General features: G+C 43.1%; 1 protein-coding gene and 1 pseudogene across 1 annotated transcript in view; both read left to right on the top strand.

Annotated features, from left to right (window-relative positions):
- ZNF81 (zinc finger protein 81) overlaps positions 1 to 15960 on the top strand; it is a 98089-nt gene that overhangs the window by 59974 nt on the left and 22155 nt on the right. The window contains exon 2 of the mRNA XM_045790878.2: positions 12510 to 12636. Coding sequence (XP_045646834.2) covers positions 12510 to 12636 — 127 coding nt within the window. The remainder of the gene's footprint in view (positions 1 to 12509; positions 12637 to 15960) is intronic.
- Positions 8048 to 11616, top strand: LOC123787951 (calponin-1 pseudogene; annotated as a pseudogene).

The raw sequence follows: 15960 nt of genomic DNA, 5'->3' as shown, positions 1-15960 counted from the left end.
TCCCATGGACTTCCCTCAAAGGTCCCAGGTCCCAGGGATTAGGACGTGAACATCTTTGTGGTAATGGTGATAGGGTCATCATTCTGCCTACCACAGAAGCCCACGACGCCTTCATTCTTCCCTTTTCTGGAAAGCCCCATCTCTGGGCGCAACCATTCCTAATCACCCAAACTTCCAAGAACTGCAAAGGGTCTGAAATTTTATCCCATTTGCAAGCTAACAACAGCCTGCCACAGATTCATGGAGGCTGGCGGAAGACATGAGACTGCTGAGTCAGAGACAAAGGACTTGAATACTCAGGATAGTCGTGGGAGCCAATGTGAACATTTGCCGCTTCTCTAAGCCTCAGTTCCCACAGGGTGATGCAAAGAAGGCCAGATGATACTTGCACATGCAGTGGGTTCCATTATATGGGAGGAACCCCCAAGCCTCTGGACGCCACATCTTTCATAGTGAGCAACCTGATCTTTGCCTGGAGGGAGAAATTACCTTTTTTAAAAAAATATTTTATTTATTTATTTGACAGAGAGAGAGAGGGAGAAAGAGAGAGCACAAGCGGGGGAGGGGGGGGCGGCAGAGGGAGAGGGAGAAGCAGACCCCCTGCTGAGCAGGGAGCCCAACCCTGAGCCTTCCTGCTAAGCCACCCAGGCACCTGAAATTACCTTGAGTGTAATTTATATAACCTGTCCCTTGCTCTGGAGTTGGGGGACTCTATCTTTTAAGGCTGTTTGCTGTATAAACATGCTTGAAAGGACAGTTTGGGGTGGGGGGTGTCTGGGTGGCTCAGTCGGGTTAAGTGTCTGCCTTCAGCTCAGGTCATTCATTATTCCAGGGCCCTGGGATCCAGCCCTGAGTCAGGCTCTCTGCTCAGCAGGGAGTCCGCTTCTCCCTCTCCCTCTGCCCCTCCGCCTCTCGCTGGTGTGTGTGTGTGTGTGTGTGTGTGTGTGTGTACTCGTGTGCGCGCGCTCTCTCTCTCAAATAAATAAGTAAAGTCTTAAAAAAAAAAAAGACAGTTCAGAAAAAAAAGCCATCAGTGAGTCTGCTTGCAAGGCATGCAGAAATGTGAGATGCCTGGAGAATTGTCTGTCAATAGTCTCTCATGTCCCTTTTAATTTGTAACAGGTCTGACACATTGTCCTCCCTTGTATTTTCCCCCCTGCTATTTGTTTGTTGAAGAAACTGGGCCCTTTGCCCTGACCTAGGTCCCACATTTTTGGAATTTGCCAGTTGTATTCTCATGGTTATTTATTTAGCAGTTCCTGTATCTCCATTTTAATTCGAACTGATAAACCTAGAGGTCTGATCAATTCAGATTTAATTTCTTGGCAAGAATACTTCATAGGTGGTGGTGAGGGCTTGCTAATTCATACCTCCAGGAGGAACGTAATGCCTGGTTATCTCTCGCAGTGTGTTCAGGGGTCATCAACCTGAGCCAGATGGTAAAGTTTCTTCAGTCTTTCACCTAATAGTTTTACACCCTTTGAAGATCTCTGCTTTTATTAGCACCTATTAGCTGGAATACTTCTGCAAAGAATAAAATTCCATAACCAACTATTTATCCTAAAGTGCAGTACTTAGAGGAAAGATAATCATTTTTTTAATTTTTAGAAGATTCTATTTATTTGAGAGAGAGAGCCCACAAGCAGAGGGAGGGGCAACGGGAGAGAGACAAGCAGGCTCCTTGCTGAGTGGGGAGCCCGACGTGGGGCTCGACATGGGGCTCGATCCCAGGACCCTGAGATCATGACCTGAGCCGAAGGCAGACGCTTCACCGACTGCGCCACCCAGGTGCCCCAGAAAGATAATCATTTTAATATGAAACTCAAGTCATATCTCCTTCCTGATACATAAAACACTTCAGTGGTGACCTACAGGCATACCTTGGGGATATCTCAGGTTCACATCCAGACCATTGCAATAAAAGGAATATTGCAATAAAGCGAGTCAAATGAATTTTTTTGATTTCCTGTGCATATAAAAGGTAGGTTTACACTCTACTGCAGTCTATAGAGTGTGCAGTGCCATTCTGTCTAAAAAAAAGTACTTACCTTAATTAAGAAATACTTTATTGCTAAAAAATGCTCACCATCACCTGGAGCTTTCAGCGAGTCAAAATCTTTTTGCCGATGAAGGATCTTGCCTCAGTGTTGATGGCTGTTGACTGATCAGGGTGGTGGGCACTGAAGGTCAGGGTGACTGTGGCAATTTCTTAAAATAAGACAATGATGAAGTTTGCTGTGGGGATTGACTCTTCCTTTTCATGAGTGATTTCTCTGTAGCGTGTGATGCCGTTTGATAGCATTTTACCCACAGTAGAATTTCTTTCAAAATCGGAGCAGTCCTCTCCAACCCTGCTACTGCTCTGTCAACCGAATGTTTGTAATACTCTAAACCCTTTGTTGTCCTTTCAGTGATCATCACAGCAGCTTCACCAGGAGTAGATTCTATCTCAAGAAGCCACTTGCTGGGGCGCCTGGCTGGCTCAGTCAGTAAAGCATGTGACTCTTGATCTCAAGATCATGAGTTCAAGCCCTATGATGGGGGTAGAGCTTACTTAAAAAAAAAAGAAGAAGCCATTTTTTTTTGTTTATCCATAAGAAGCAACTCCATTGCTTTCCGTTAAAGCAACTCCATTAAGCAATCCATTAAAGTTTCATCGTGAGACTGCAATTCTCTGACATCTTCAGGCTCCACTTCTAATTCTAGTTCTCTTGCTGTTTCTCCACATCTGCAGTTACTTCCTCCACTGAAGTGTTGAACCCCTCAAAGGCATCCATGAGTGTAGGTTGGAATCTGTGTCTTCTAAAATCCTGTTAATGGTGAAGTTTCAACCTCTTCCCACGAACCATGAATGTTCTTAATGGGTGAATCCTTTCCAGAAGGTTTTCAATTTACTTTGCCCGGATCCATCAGAGGAATCACCATCTATGGCAGCCATAGTCTTACAAAGTGGGTTTTTTAAATAGTAAGACTTGAAAGTTAAAATGACTCCTTGATCCATGGGCTGCAGAATGGATGTTATGTTAGCAGGCGTGAGAACAGCATTCATCTCCTTGTCCATCTCCATCAGAGCTCTTGGCTGACCAGGAGCGTTGTCAATGAGCAGTCATATTTTGAAAGGAATCTTTGTCTCTAAACAGCGGGTCTCAACAGTGGGCTTAAAATATCCAGTAATGTTGTAAACAGATACGCTGTCATCCGGGCTCTGTTCTTCCATTTATAGAGTTATAGTCAGTTTAGCATCATTCTTAAGAGCCCTGGGATTCTCAGAATGGTAAATGAGCACTGGCTTCAACCTAAGGTTATCAGCTGCACTAGCCCCTAACAAGAGAGTCAGCCTGGCCGCTGAAGCTTCGAAACCAGGCATTGACTTCCCTCTGGCTCTGGAAGTCCCAACTGGCATCTTCCTTCAACAGAAGGCTGTTTCATCTACATTAAAATATGTTTTTTAATGTAGCCATCTTCATGAACGATCTTAGCTGGATCGTCGGGATCCCTTGATACAGCTTCTCCGTCAGCACTTGGCTGCTCCGCCTGGCGCTTTGATGTTAAGGAGACAGCTTCTTTCCTTACACCTCATGAACCAACCTCTGCTAGCTTCAGACTTTTCTTCCGCAGCTTCCTCACCTCTGTCAGCTTTCACAGCATTGAAGAGAGTTCGGGCCTTGTGCTGGATTAGGCTTTGGCTTAAGGGAGTGTGTTTGCTTATTTGGTCTTCTTTCCCAGACCACTCAAACTTCCTCCATATCAGCCGGAAGGTAGTCTCACTTTCTTAACAGTCATGTGTTCACTGAAGAAGCACTTTTAATATCCTTCAAGAACTTTTCTTTGCATTGCACAACTTGGCTAACTGGGGCAAGAGGCCTAACTTTTGGTTTATCTCCATTTTTGATAGGCCTTCTTCACTCAGCTTGATCATTTCTAGCTTTTGGTCTAAAGTGAGAGACATGTGGGGGCGCCTGGGTGGCACAGCGGTTGAGCGTCTGCCTTCGGCTCAGGGCATGATCCCGGTGTTGTGGGATCGAGCCCCACATCAGGCTCCTCCGCTATGAGCCTGCTTCTTCCTCTCCCACTCCCCCTGCTTGTGTTCGCTCTCTCGCTGGCTGTCTTTATCTCTGTCGAATAAATAAATTTAAAAAAATCTTTAAAAAAAAGTGAGAGACATGTGACTTTTCCTTTCACTTGAACACTTGGAGGCCACTCTAGGGCTGTTAATGGGTCTGATTCCAATATTGTTGTGTCTCAGGGAATAGGGAGGCCCAAGGAGACTGTCTTATATGGACGCAGTTCATGGTACTCCGAAACAATTACAGTAGTGACATCCAAGATCACTGATCTCAGATCACCGTAACAAAGAAAATAATAATTAAAAAGTTTGAAATACTGCGAGAATTACCAAAATGTGACACAGAGACACGAAATGAGCAAATGCTATTGGACAAATGGTGCTAATAGATTTGCTCAATGCAGGGTTGCAGCAAACCTTCAATTTGTAAAAAATGGGGTATCAGCAACATGCAATAAAGGGAAGCCCAATAAAACAAGGTACAACTGTATTATGAAAAGAATTTACACTGTTTTCATGATCAGACTCTAGCATACTTCCTTGGGCTGTTTTTCTTACAATCACCTGCCTGACATATTTTATAGTCTTCTCTCCTTTTTTACAGAGCTATTCGTTCTTCCTTAATTACCATGTATTTTCCTTTCTCCATACCTTTCTCTTTGTCTTTTCTAGAGAATATTTCCCCCATGTATCTCCATCATACTTACTACCCCCCCCCAACATTTTTTTTGAACTGTACCAACTCTAAGGACCCTAACCCTACACCCCCAGTAGAACTCCTTTCTCTTTGGGGCCTACAGTGTACGCTAAGTATATTTCTAACACGCGCTTTTGTTTTCTTTGTTTTTTGAAACTGAGCTATATTTGAAAGACATTGAATTATGTATAGTTTGATGAGTTTTGACAAATATATTTATGTAACCACCAGTCGAACTAAAATACAGAACAGGTCCATCATCCCCTTGACCAGTCAGTATCCTACCCCTGAGGCGACCATTTTTTAAGATTTTTAATCCCTATAGATTAGCTCTGCTTGTTCTGGATTATCATAGAAATGGAATCATTTGGTCTGTGTTTGGCTTCTGTTTCTAAACGAACAAATATTTTGGAGACTCATACATGTTGTGTCTGTCACCAGCTCTTCCCTTTTTATTGCTGAGCATTCCAGGGTATGAATATAGCACAATTTGCATATGCAGTCACCTGCCGATGAACATTTTGAATGTTTCTAGTGTTCAGTTACCAGGGATAAAGCTGTTGAACATCTGTTCATATGCTTTATTGGCCATTTGTAGATCTTTTTTGGTGTCTGTTCAAGGATTTTGCCCGTTTAAAAAAGTTGGGTTATGTGTCTTTTTGTTCTTACTTTGTAGGAGTTCTTTCTGTGTTCTCACTATGGGTGTTTTGTGTATGTGTCGCAAATATTTTCTCCCAGGCGGTGTCTTGATTTTTCATTTTCTTCATGGCATCTTTTTTTTTTTTTTAAAGATTTTATTTATTTATTTGACAGAGGAGACAGCCAGTGAGAGTGGGAACACAAGCAGGGGGAGTGGGAGAGGAAGAAGCAGGCTTCCCAGTGGAGCAGGGAGCCTGATGCAGGGCTCGATCCCAGAACCCTGGGATCACGCCCTGGGCCGAAGGCAGACGCTTAACGACTGAGCCACCCAGGCGCCCCTCTTCATGGCATCTTTTGATGAGCAGGAGTTTTAATTTTGGTGAGGTCCCATTTATCAAAATCCTCTTTCATATTTATTGTTTTTTGTACTACAAGAAATCCTTGCTTGACTCAGTGTTGCAAAGATATTCTCTTATGTTTTCTTTAGGGCACTTTTAATTTTAGGGTCTTTTTCCTTTTTTTAATTGAAATATAACTAACGTAAAATGTCATGTTAGTTTCAGGTGTACAGTATCTTGATTAAGCAATTCTATATATTAGTCAGTGCTCAGTACAATAAGTGTAGTCTCCATACATTATTACAGTATCATTGACTGTATTTCCTTTGCTGTACTTTTCATCTCATGACTTACTTATTTTATAACTGTAAGCTTGTACCTCTTAATCCCCTTTATCTATTTCACCCATCTCCTCTGGCAACCACCAGTTTGCTCTCTGTATTTAAGAGTCTGTTTTTTTGTTTGTTCGTTTGTCTTGTTTTTTAGAGTCCACATATAAGTGAAATCATGTGGTATTTGTCTTCTCTGTCTGACTTAATTTGCTTAGCATAATACCCTCTAGGTCCATCCATGTTGTCACAAATGGCAAGGCTGAGTAATATTTTGTTTTATATACCCCATCTTCTTTATCCATTCATCTATCGATGGACACTTGAGTTGCCTCCATATCTTGGCTATTGTAAGTAATGCTGCAGTTAACAAAGGGGTGACGTATCTTTTTGAATTAGTGATTTCATTTTCTTTGGGTAAATACCCAGTAGTGGAATTGCTGGATCATATGGTACTTTATTTTTAATTTTTTGAGGAACCGCCACGTGATTTTCCACAGTGTCTGCACCAATTTCCCTTCCCACCAACAGTACACAAGGGTTCCCATTTCTCCACATCCTCACCACTTGTTGTTTCTTTTTGATTCTAGCCATTCTGACAGGTGTAAGGTGATAACTCACTGTGGTTCTGATTTGCATTTCCGTGATGATCAGTGGTGTTGAGCATCTTTTCATGTGTGTCTTTTTTGGAAAAATTTCTATTCTGGTCTTCTGCCTATTGTTAAATCAGATTATTTGGTGGGGGGTTTATTTTGGAATTGAGTTTTATAAGTTCTTTATGTATTCTGGATATTAACACCTTATCAGATATATCATCTGCAAATATCTTCTCCCTTTCACTAGGCTGCCTTTTTGTTTTGTTGATGGTTTCCTTTGCTGTGCGTAAGCTTTTTATTTTGGTGTAGTGCCAATAGTTTATGTTTGCTTATGTTTCCCTTGCCTGAGGAGACATATTTACAAAAAATGTTGCTTAGACTGACGTTAAAGAGATTATTGCCTGTGTTTCCTTCTAGGAGTTTTATGGTTTCAGATCTCACATTTAAGTCTTTAATCCATTTTGGTTTTTTGGTTTTTTAAAAAGATTTTATTTATTTATTTGACACAGAGGGAGAGACAGCCAGCGAGAGAGGGAACACAAGCAGGGGGAGTGGGAGAGGAAGAAGGAGACTCCCAGCGGAGGAGTCCGATGCAGAGCTCAATCCCAGGACTCTGGGATCACGCCCTGAGCCGAAGGCAGACGCTTAACAACTGAGCCACCCAGGCACCCCTAATCCATTTTGAATTTATTTTTGTGTTTGGTGTAAGAAGGTGGTCCAATTTCATTGTTTTGCATGTAGTTGTCCAGTTTTCCTAACACTATTTGTTGAAGAGATTGTTCTTTCTCCATTGTATATTTTTGTCCCTTTTGTTGTAAATTAATTGGCCATGTATGGGTGGGCTACTTTCTGGGCTCTCTCTTCTATTCCGTTGATTTAAAGTGTCTGTTCTTATGCTAATAACGTACTGTTTTGATTGTTATAGCCTTGTAATACAGTTTGAAATCTGGGTTGTGATACTTCCAGCTTTGTTCTTTCTGAAGATTGCTTTGGCTATTTAGGGTCTTTTGTGGTTCCATAAATATTTCAGGTTTGTTCTATTTCTCTGCAAAATGCCTTTGGAATTTTGACAGGGATTGCAGTGAATCTGTAGATTGTTTTTGGTAATATGGTAATATTGGTAATTTGGTAATATTTTAACAATATGAATTCTTCACATCCATGAGCACAGAATATCTTTCTATTTACTTGTCTTATTTAGTTTCTTTTATCAATGTGTTATAATTTTCAATGTATAGTTCTTTTACCTCCTTGGGTAATTTATTCCTAGGTATTTTTCTTTTTTTTCTTTTTCTTTTTTTTTAAACAGAGGTATTTTTCTTAATGTGTTTATAAATGGGATTGTTTTCTTAATTTCTTTTTCTGATAATTTATTAGTGAAACACAACAGATTTTTGTATATTGATTTTTGTGACCTGCGACTTTATTGAATTCATTTTTTAGTTCTAACAGATTTTTTTGGTGGAATCTTTAGGGTTTTCTATGTATAATATGATGTCATCTGCAAATAGCGACAGTTTGCCATCTTCCTTTTCAATTTGGATGCCTTTTATTTCTTTTTCTTGCCTAATTGCTCTGGCTAGGACTTCCAATACCCTTGAATAAAAGTGGCAAGAGTGGGCATCTTTGTCTTGTTTCTGATCTTAGAAAAGCTTTCAGCTTTCCACTGTTAATTATGACGTTAGCTGTGTGCTTGTCATATATGGTTCTTAATGTGTTGAGATACCTTCTCTCTATGCCAGCTTTATTGAGAGTTTTTATCATAAATGGATGTTGAACTTTGTTAAATTCTTTTTCTGCATCTGTTGAGATGATCATATGATTTTTATCCTTTATTTTGTTAATGTGTGATGTGTCACATTGATTTGCTGTTGTTGAACCATCCTTATATCACTGGAATAAATCCCATTTGATCATTTTGCATGATTATTTTAATGGATTGTGGAATTCATTTTGGTAATATTTTGTTGAGGATTTTTGCATCTGTATTCATCAGGGATATTGAGCTATAATTTTCTTGTCTTATGGTGTCTGGTTTTGGTATCAGGGTAATTTTGACCTCGTTAGATGAATTTCAAAGTGTTCCATTCTCTCCTGTTTTTTGGAAGAGTTTGAGAAGGATTGGTATTCTTCTTTGAATGTTTGGTGGAATTCCTAGTGAAGCTGTTTGATTCTGGACTTTTCTTTGTTGAGAGGTTTTTGATTACTGATTCAGTCTCCTTATTAGTATTCAGTCTGTTTAGATTTTCTGTTTTTTCATGATTCAGTCTTGGTAGGTTGTGTGTTTCTAGAAATTTATCTATTTCTTCTAGGTTGTCCAGTTTGTTCACATAAAATTGTTCATAGTAATCTAGGTGGTTATTTTTATAGTTCTTCTCAGTTGAACTATCGTATTATTCTTTCACTGTGAATGTGTTTTTCTTTATGTTCTTGAGCATGCTTATAGACAGCTGGTTTAAAATCCTTTACTGCTAATTCCAGCATTTGAATCAGTTCAGGGTCAGTCTCTGATCACATTTCCTGTTGAACCTCTTTTATTTTTCTCGGTACCTTTCTGTTTCTTTCTATGTTGATTATTTTCAGCTGTTATCTTGGTTGTTGTGAATCATATCGTAGACCTTTTGAATTCTGTTTATTTCCCCCTGAAGATCGCTGATTTTTTTGTTTCATTTGGTTTAGCAAGCACCTAATTTGGCTGGACTCAAATTGGCAACTGTCTCCTCTGTGGTGTGTGGTAACTCAAATTTAGTTAATTTATTCAACCAGAGATTAGGAAGAATTAACACACAGATCTTAGGCACCTTTTTTGATCTGAAATCTCCCTGGACTTTCTGGTGGTCATGATGACCGCAAAACTCTCCTTTGCTTCTTCAAGTCAGTAAGACTGAAGTTTTTCTAGTGGAATTGTAGTTACCCTGCATGGCAGTGACTAGGTCTGTTTACAAGCAGAAGGCTGTAAACTTGGTAAACACATCCAGTGCCATCCCTTCTTCTAATTGTCAGTTCTCTTCCAGTAAATACCTGATTTTTGTTACTCTTCAGTGTCTCCAGATAGGTTTTTCAAAATATTTTGTTCAGAGTATAGTTATCTATGTGAAAGTTGGTCTGATAAAATTAACTCAGTCATACTGGAACTTAATTACTGTTAATTTTTATGTGGTGTAAGCTATGGGTCAAGGTTTGTTTTTTCCTCCAAAACATATCCATTGTTCAAGCACAATTTTTTGAAAAGACTTTCCTTTTCCCCATTGAATTACTTTGGTACCTTTGTCAAATAAACAGTTGTCCATATGTGTGTGGTTCTGTTTCCGGATTCTCTATTCTTCTCCACTGATATATCTGTCTGTACCTACATCAATACCATACTGTCCGAAGTATCATAGCTTTACGGTAAGACTTATCATTACATATAAATCCTCAACACTGTTTCTTGCTTTGGCTATTCTAGGTCCTTTGCATAGCCATATAAACTTGAACATTTCCTTGCCAGTTTTTACCAGAAAGTTGACAAATAATTGGTTGAACAAGTAGAAGACAAGTGAGGGTGGTGATAGAAAATTTCAACAACACTCAGCCAACTTGATTTATATATTATAGTCTACTACAGCTGTCAATGGCTGAATATATGTTCTTTTCCAGGGACACATGAAACATGCTCCCAGATAGACCGTATGTTGAAATCATACAGAATATATTTCCTGAACACTACAGAATTAAATTAGAAATGAGCAGTAAAAAGGCATGAAGAGAAAATGGCCATATTTGTGAAGAATTAATTAAACAACAGTAGAGGGAGCTATGTAAAGTTAAAAAAAAAAAAGTATGCATGCTTCCTTCTAGAAGTTATAGAACACAGGCAGACGGAGCCTTAGCTGCTCCCTTGGTTCTCAGTGCCACTGCCACTGCTGCCCACCACCAGCCAGCATGTCCTTTGCTCACTTCAACCAGGGCCCCGCCTATGGGTTGTCTGTTGAGGTCGAGAACAAGCTGGCCCAAAAGTACAATCACAAGCGGGAGCGGGAGCTTCGAGAATGAATCGAGGGGGTGATAGGGCACAGCATCGGCAACAGTTTCATGGACGGCCTCTAATTGGCATCATTCTTTGCAGTTCATCAGTAAGTTCCAGCCAGGCTCCATGAAAAAGGTCGGTAAGTCGACCCAAAATTGGCACCTGCTGGAAAACATTGGCAACTGCATCAAGGCCATCACCAAATATAGGGTGAGGGCCCATGACATTTTTGAGGCCCATGACCTGTTTGAGAATACCGACCGCACCCAGGTGCAGTGCACACCCCCAGCCATGGCCAAGATGAAAGGGAATGAGGTGAGTGTAGGGGTGAAGTATGCAGAGAAGCAGGAACAGAAATTTGAGCCAGAGAAGCTAAGAGAAGGGCCGAACATCATCAGGCTACAGATTGGCACCAACAGGTTTGCTAGCCAGCAGGGCGTGACGGCCTATGGCCCCTGGCGCCACCTCTATGACCCCAAGCTGGGTAAGGACCAGCCCCTGGTCTAGGCCACCATCAGCCTGCAGGTAGTTACCAACAAGGGAGCCAGCCTGGCCGGCCTGACTGCACCCGGGACCAAGCAACAGATCCTCAAGCCAGGGCTGGGCATGGAGCACTGTGACGTGCTCAACGCCAGTCTGCAGATGGGCAGCAACAAGGGGGCCTCATGGCAGAGCGTGACAGTGTATGGGCTGCTGTGCCAGGTCTGTGACCCCAAGTACTGCCTGATGCCTCAATACTCAGCCGGGCTAGCCTACCCACAACCACCACCCACACAACTACTACAACTCAGCCTGGGGCCCTGGGCCCCCCACCCTGCCTTCACTCCAGGGAGGCTCTCCCTGGAGAACAGCCTGCTGCTCTCGGCAGGGCTGAGCCGGCTCCACCATCCCCTCCCCCTGCATGGCGTCCTCCAGCACCCTGGCATCTGCCTACAGGGTTAACACTGGGGGTTCGGACTGGGGAGCCTGTGGTGGGGGAGGGGCCCTCCTCCTCAGAGCGCTGCGGGATCCAACATTGAGCCGGGTGTTCCCAACAGCACCTAAATGATGCACTGAGCAAAGCTACCCCTAGCTGTCCCCTGACTCCCTTACAGGTGGGTCCCCCCAGGACAAGAAGTCCCCCCCCAAGCAAAACCCCCAGAGCCCAGGTTTGGCCTGCCCCCTCCCCATTCCTGCAGTGGAAGCAAACTGCATGCCCGGAGACCCAGTGGACGGACACATGTGGTTTGGTTTGCTGCGACTGGCATATGTGGATGTGACAGTGGCGTTCGTAATGCGAGCACTTTCTTTTTCACTGGAGCACAATAAATGGCTGTAAAATAAAAACAAATAAAAGTTATAGAACACAGACTTCCCATTAAAACGAACAACAAAATAGCATCAAGGTCAAATCCTGTACAAAATTATTATTTTTAAAAATGAAAGACTGGGGGGCCTGGGTGGCGCAGTCGGTGAAGCATCTGCCTTCAGCTCAGGTCATGATCCCAGGGTCCTGGGATCAAGTCCCTCATCGGGCTCCCTGCTCCTTGGGGGAGCCTGCTTCTCCCTCTGCCTCTGCCTCTCTCTCTCTCTCTCTCTCTCTCTCTCTCTGTCTCTCGTGAATAAATAAATAAAATCTTAAAAAAAAAGACTGACTAAATGCCGTATACAATGAATGGCAAAAATTTACAATTAGATATTTATATGCTACACATCATTATATATAACTAGGTATTTAATAGACATATTGTGAGCATATTCTGGAGAGAAAAATCATTAAAAATAATTTCGTACTGATCCTCTCCCTATCCCCCGCTGCTGACCATGTTGCCTTGAACAGGAGTGTGTTGTTACAGGTCTCCGTGTCATTCGAGGATGTGACTGTGGACTTCAGCAGGGAGGAGTGGCAGCAACTGGACCCTGCTCAGAGGCGCCTGTACCAGGATGTGACGCTGGAGAACTACAGTCACCTGCTGTCAGTGGGTAAGCACAGCCCTTCGAAGATACTCCGAGGAGCGTGTTATGGGTAAAATCGTATCCTCCAAGTAAGCTATGTTTAAGTCCTAACCTTGGTTAGGACTAAGCACCTCGGGATATGATCTTTTTTGGAATTAGGGTCTTTACCCAAGTAACCAAGCTTAAACAGGGTCTTTAGGGTGGGTCCTAATCCAGTATGACCAGTGGACTTAAAATAAGGGAAATCTAGACACATAGACGGACACACACAGAGGAAAGACAGTGTGAAGACACATAGGAAAAGAGGATGGCCAGGTCACTGGAGTGACGCCTCTGTAAGGCGAGACATGCCCGAGGCCACCAGGAGCTCAGAGAGAAGCATGGAAGAGTTCCTTCCTGTTTTGAAGGTTCTCCTTCAAAAAGAGCATGGCCCTCCTGACACCTTGATTTCGGACTTCTGGTTTCTAGAACGGTGACGCAGTGAACGTCTGATATTTTGAGCTGCCCAGCTGCTGGCACTTTGTTATAACAGTCTTAGGAAACTAATACAGATTTTTGTACTTGGGAAGTGGGGTGCTGCCGTAACAAATACGGGAAAAGACATGGACGTGGCTTTGGAACTGGACAATGGGTAGAGGCTAGAAAGGTTTTAGGTGCTTGATAGCAAAAGCCTCCATTGCCTTGAAGAGATCGCTGGTAGAAATATGGATGTTAAAGGGGCTTTGGGTGAGGTATCCGATGGAGTGAGGAGGGTGTTACTGGAAACTGGAGGGAAAGGAGATCCGTGTTAAAAAGTGGCAGGGAACTTGACTAAATTGTGTTCTGTTGGGTGAAGAGCAGAAATCGTAAGTGATAAACTTGGATAGTTAGCTGTGGAAATTTCTAAGCAAAAGTGTTAGAGGCATGGCCTGTGCTTTCCTTGCTGCTTACCATAAAATGGTGGAGGAAAGAGAGACATTGGAGAGGAATCGTTAGTAAGAGAAGAAGCAGAACTTGAAGATTTGGAAAATGTTCAGCCTATCCATACTGCGAAACATGAGATGGACTCTGGAAAGAACACCAAAGGTATGCACAACCAGTTGCTAAAGAGATCAGATGAATGGCTTGTGGATCCCATCAACCATGTCAGTAGAAACATTTCCAGCTTCGAGTGAAGAAGACAGAGACAGGAAACAGTGAGGGAAGGCGGTAGGGTATCTGGGATTCTACGGGTAGGAGATGGACTGGTAAAACTATTCAGTTGCGCACATGCGTTAGCCTTCTGGAAGAGGGATGAATGACTCTAAGGATTGTTCTGAGGGCCCAGGCTGGCAAAATGGGATGTGACAGACCATCACCTCCTCAGTTCCAGAGGGCAAGCCACCTTACGTGGTTCCAGGCCTGAAGGGGCAGAGCCACCACCCAGGGTCAAGGGTGTGGAGTTGCCACATCTCATCTGAGGTCACACCTCATAACAACTTCGTGCTCTCTTGAATTCGCTCTTTAAAGTGCTTTTCAACGTTCCTTTCCGGTATTTGTTGACGATTGAGTTTGTGCCATCATTTAGCCTTAGAAGGAGCTTGCCACCCACCTTGGGCTGTGTGCCCGAGCAGCACAACTCTGAGAGGACTCAGGCTCGGTGCTCCAGGGGCTGCTACTGACCTCACACCATCCGCAGGTGGGGGCTTGAACAGAAGGACTCGGGCCCCCCTCTGAGTGGTTATTTACCGTTTGCCATATTTCTCATGTCCTACCACTGTGTGGGCTCGTCCGTGTTCACTGACCATTACCAAAGGAGTACCTGTTAAGTTTCCTTTCTTCCACTGACAAATATGCTTAAATTCAGCAAGCAAGTAAACTGAGACCTAGTAGCGAGCCAAAAGCTGTTTCTCAACAGGAGAGCAGTTATCCTCAGAGGATGGTAGGGCTTTGCTCCAAAATCCCAAGATTTGCTCTGTGATTCACCTTTATAGGGGCCTGCCAAAGGCGCCATCCCCATCTGCCACCGACACTCGAAGCACCACTGGATCTACCAGATCATACAGCCCCAGTGGCAGAGAAGCTCATATGGCACTCTGGACCTGTTGCAGAGCCTTCTTTTGTTCTGGGCTCTGCTCAAAACTAGCAGTTTTTTGGATCACATGGTAAATGGGGCAGAGTTACACGCCCGTTTGAGGAACATATTGCCTCTGAAGTCCATAGAGGCCCAGTAGCCATTGTCCCTCTTTTTATTTGTAGGAAGAGCCAGAGGCAAAAACTTATTCTTCACTTAGAAATTTCTGGGGGTCCGGTGGATCCATACTGCTCTACCCCTAGAAATTTCCCCAAGGTGGATGGCCCCTAAATTGTGGTCAGATTTATTTCCTACTCTCTGCCATGCAAATATCTTACCAGTAAGTCAAGAGTGGTTACTACTTCTCATTCATCAGGTCCAGTCAGCATAATGGCATCAGTGTAATGGACCAATGTGATACCTTGTGGAAGGGAAAGTCAGTCAGGATCCCTACAGACTAAATTATGATGTAGGACTGGAGGGCTGATATACCTCTGAGGTAGGACAGTGAAGGTGTGTATACCTTCACTGTATACACACACACATATATATATACACACACACACATATATATAGTTGGCCTTGCCAGCTGAAAACAAACTGCTTCTAGTAGTCTTTAATAACAGGTATTGCAAAAACAAAAACAAAAATACACAACAACCGCAACAAAAACCCAAAAAACCAAAGACAAACCCACACATTTGCCAGATCAACAGCTATTCACCAGGTACCAAGGGATGTGTTAGTTTGTTTAAGCAATGAACCCACATCTGGTCCAGCAGCTGCTATTGAAGTTAGCACCTGGTTAAGCTCATGATGAGCTACGTTCTCCAAGATCTGTTTGTCCTCTGCACGGGCCAAAGAGGTGAGTCGAATGGGGATGTGGTGGGACTCGCTACCCCTGCATCCTTCAGGTTCTTGATGGTGGCATTGATCTCTGCAATTCCTACAGGAATGCAGTATTTCTCTTGGTTTACTATTTTTCTAGTTGAGGCAATTCTAGTAGCTTCCACTTGGCCCTTCTCACCATAATAGTCCTCACTGCACGGGTCAGGGAACCAGGATGGGTATTCCGCCAGTTGCTGAATATCTATATTCTAAATTTGCATTCCTGAACCCGGGAAATAACTACAGGATGGATTGGGGGGCCTGCAGGGCCCCCTATGAGATGGAGCTAGCTGAAACTCAGTTGATGACTTCACTCTCATAAGCCCCTGTGCTGTCTGGTGGGCCATGGTGACATCTTGGGTCTCCTGGAATTCGTGTCAGTTCAGAACTGATCTCCAGTAATCTCAGAAAGGCCTCATTATGTCCTTTCC

Source organism: Ursus americanus, chromosome X (assembly GCF_024610735.1).
Source record: "Ursus americanus isolate L20-20 chromosome X, mUrsAme1.1.p, whole genome shotgun sequence".
Taxonomy (NCBI): Eukaryota; Metazoa; Chordata; class Mammalia; order Carnivora; family Ursidae; genus Ursus; species Ursus americanus.
The sequence above is the reverse complement of the archived record's forward strand: the minus strand, read 5'-3'. Positions and strand labels throughout refer to the sequence as shown.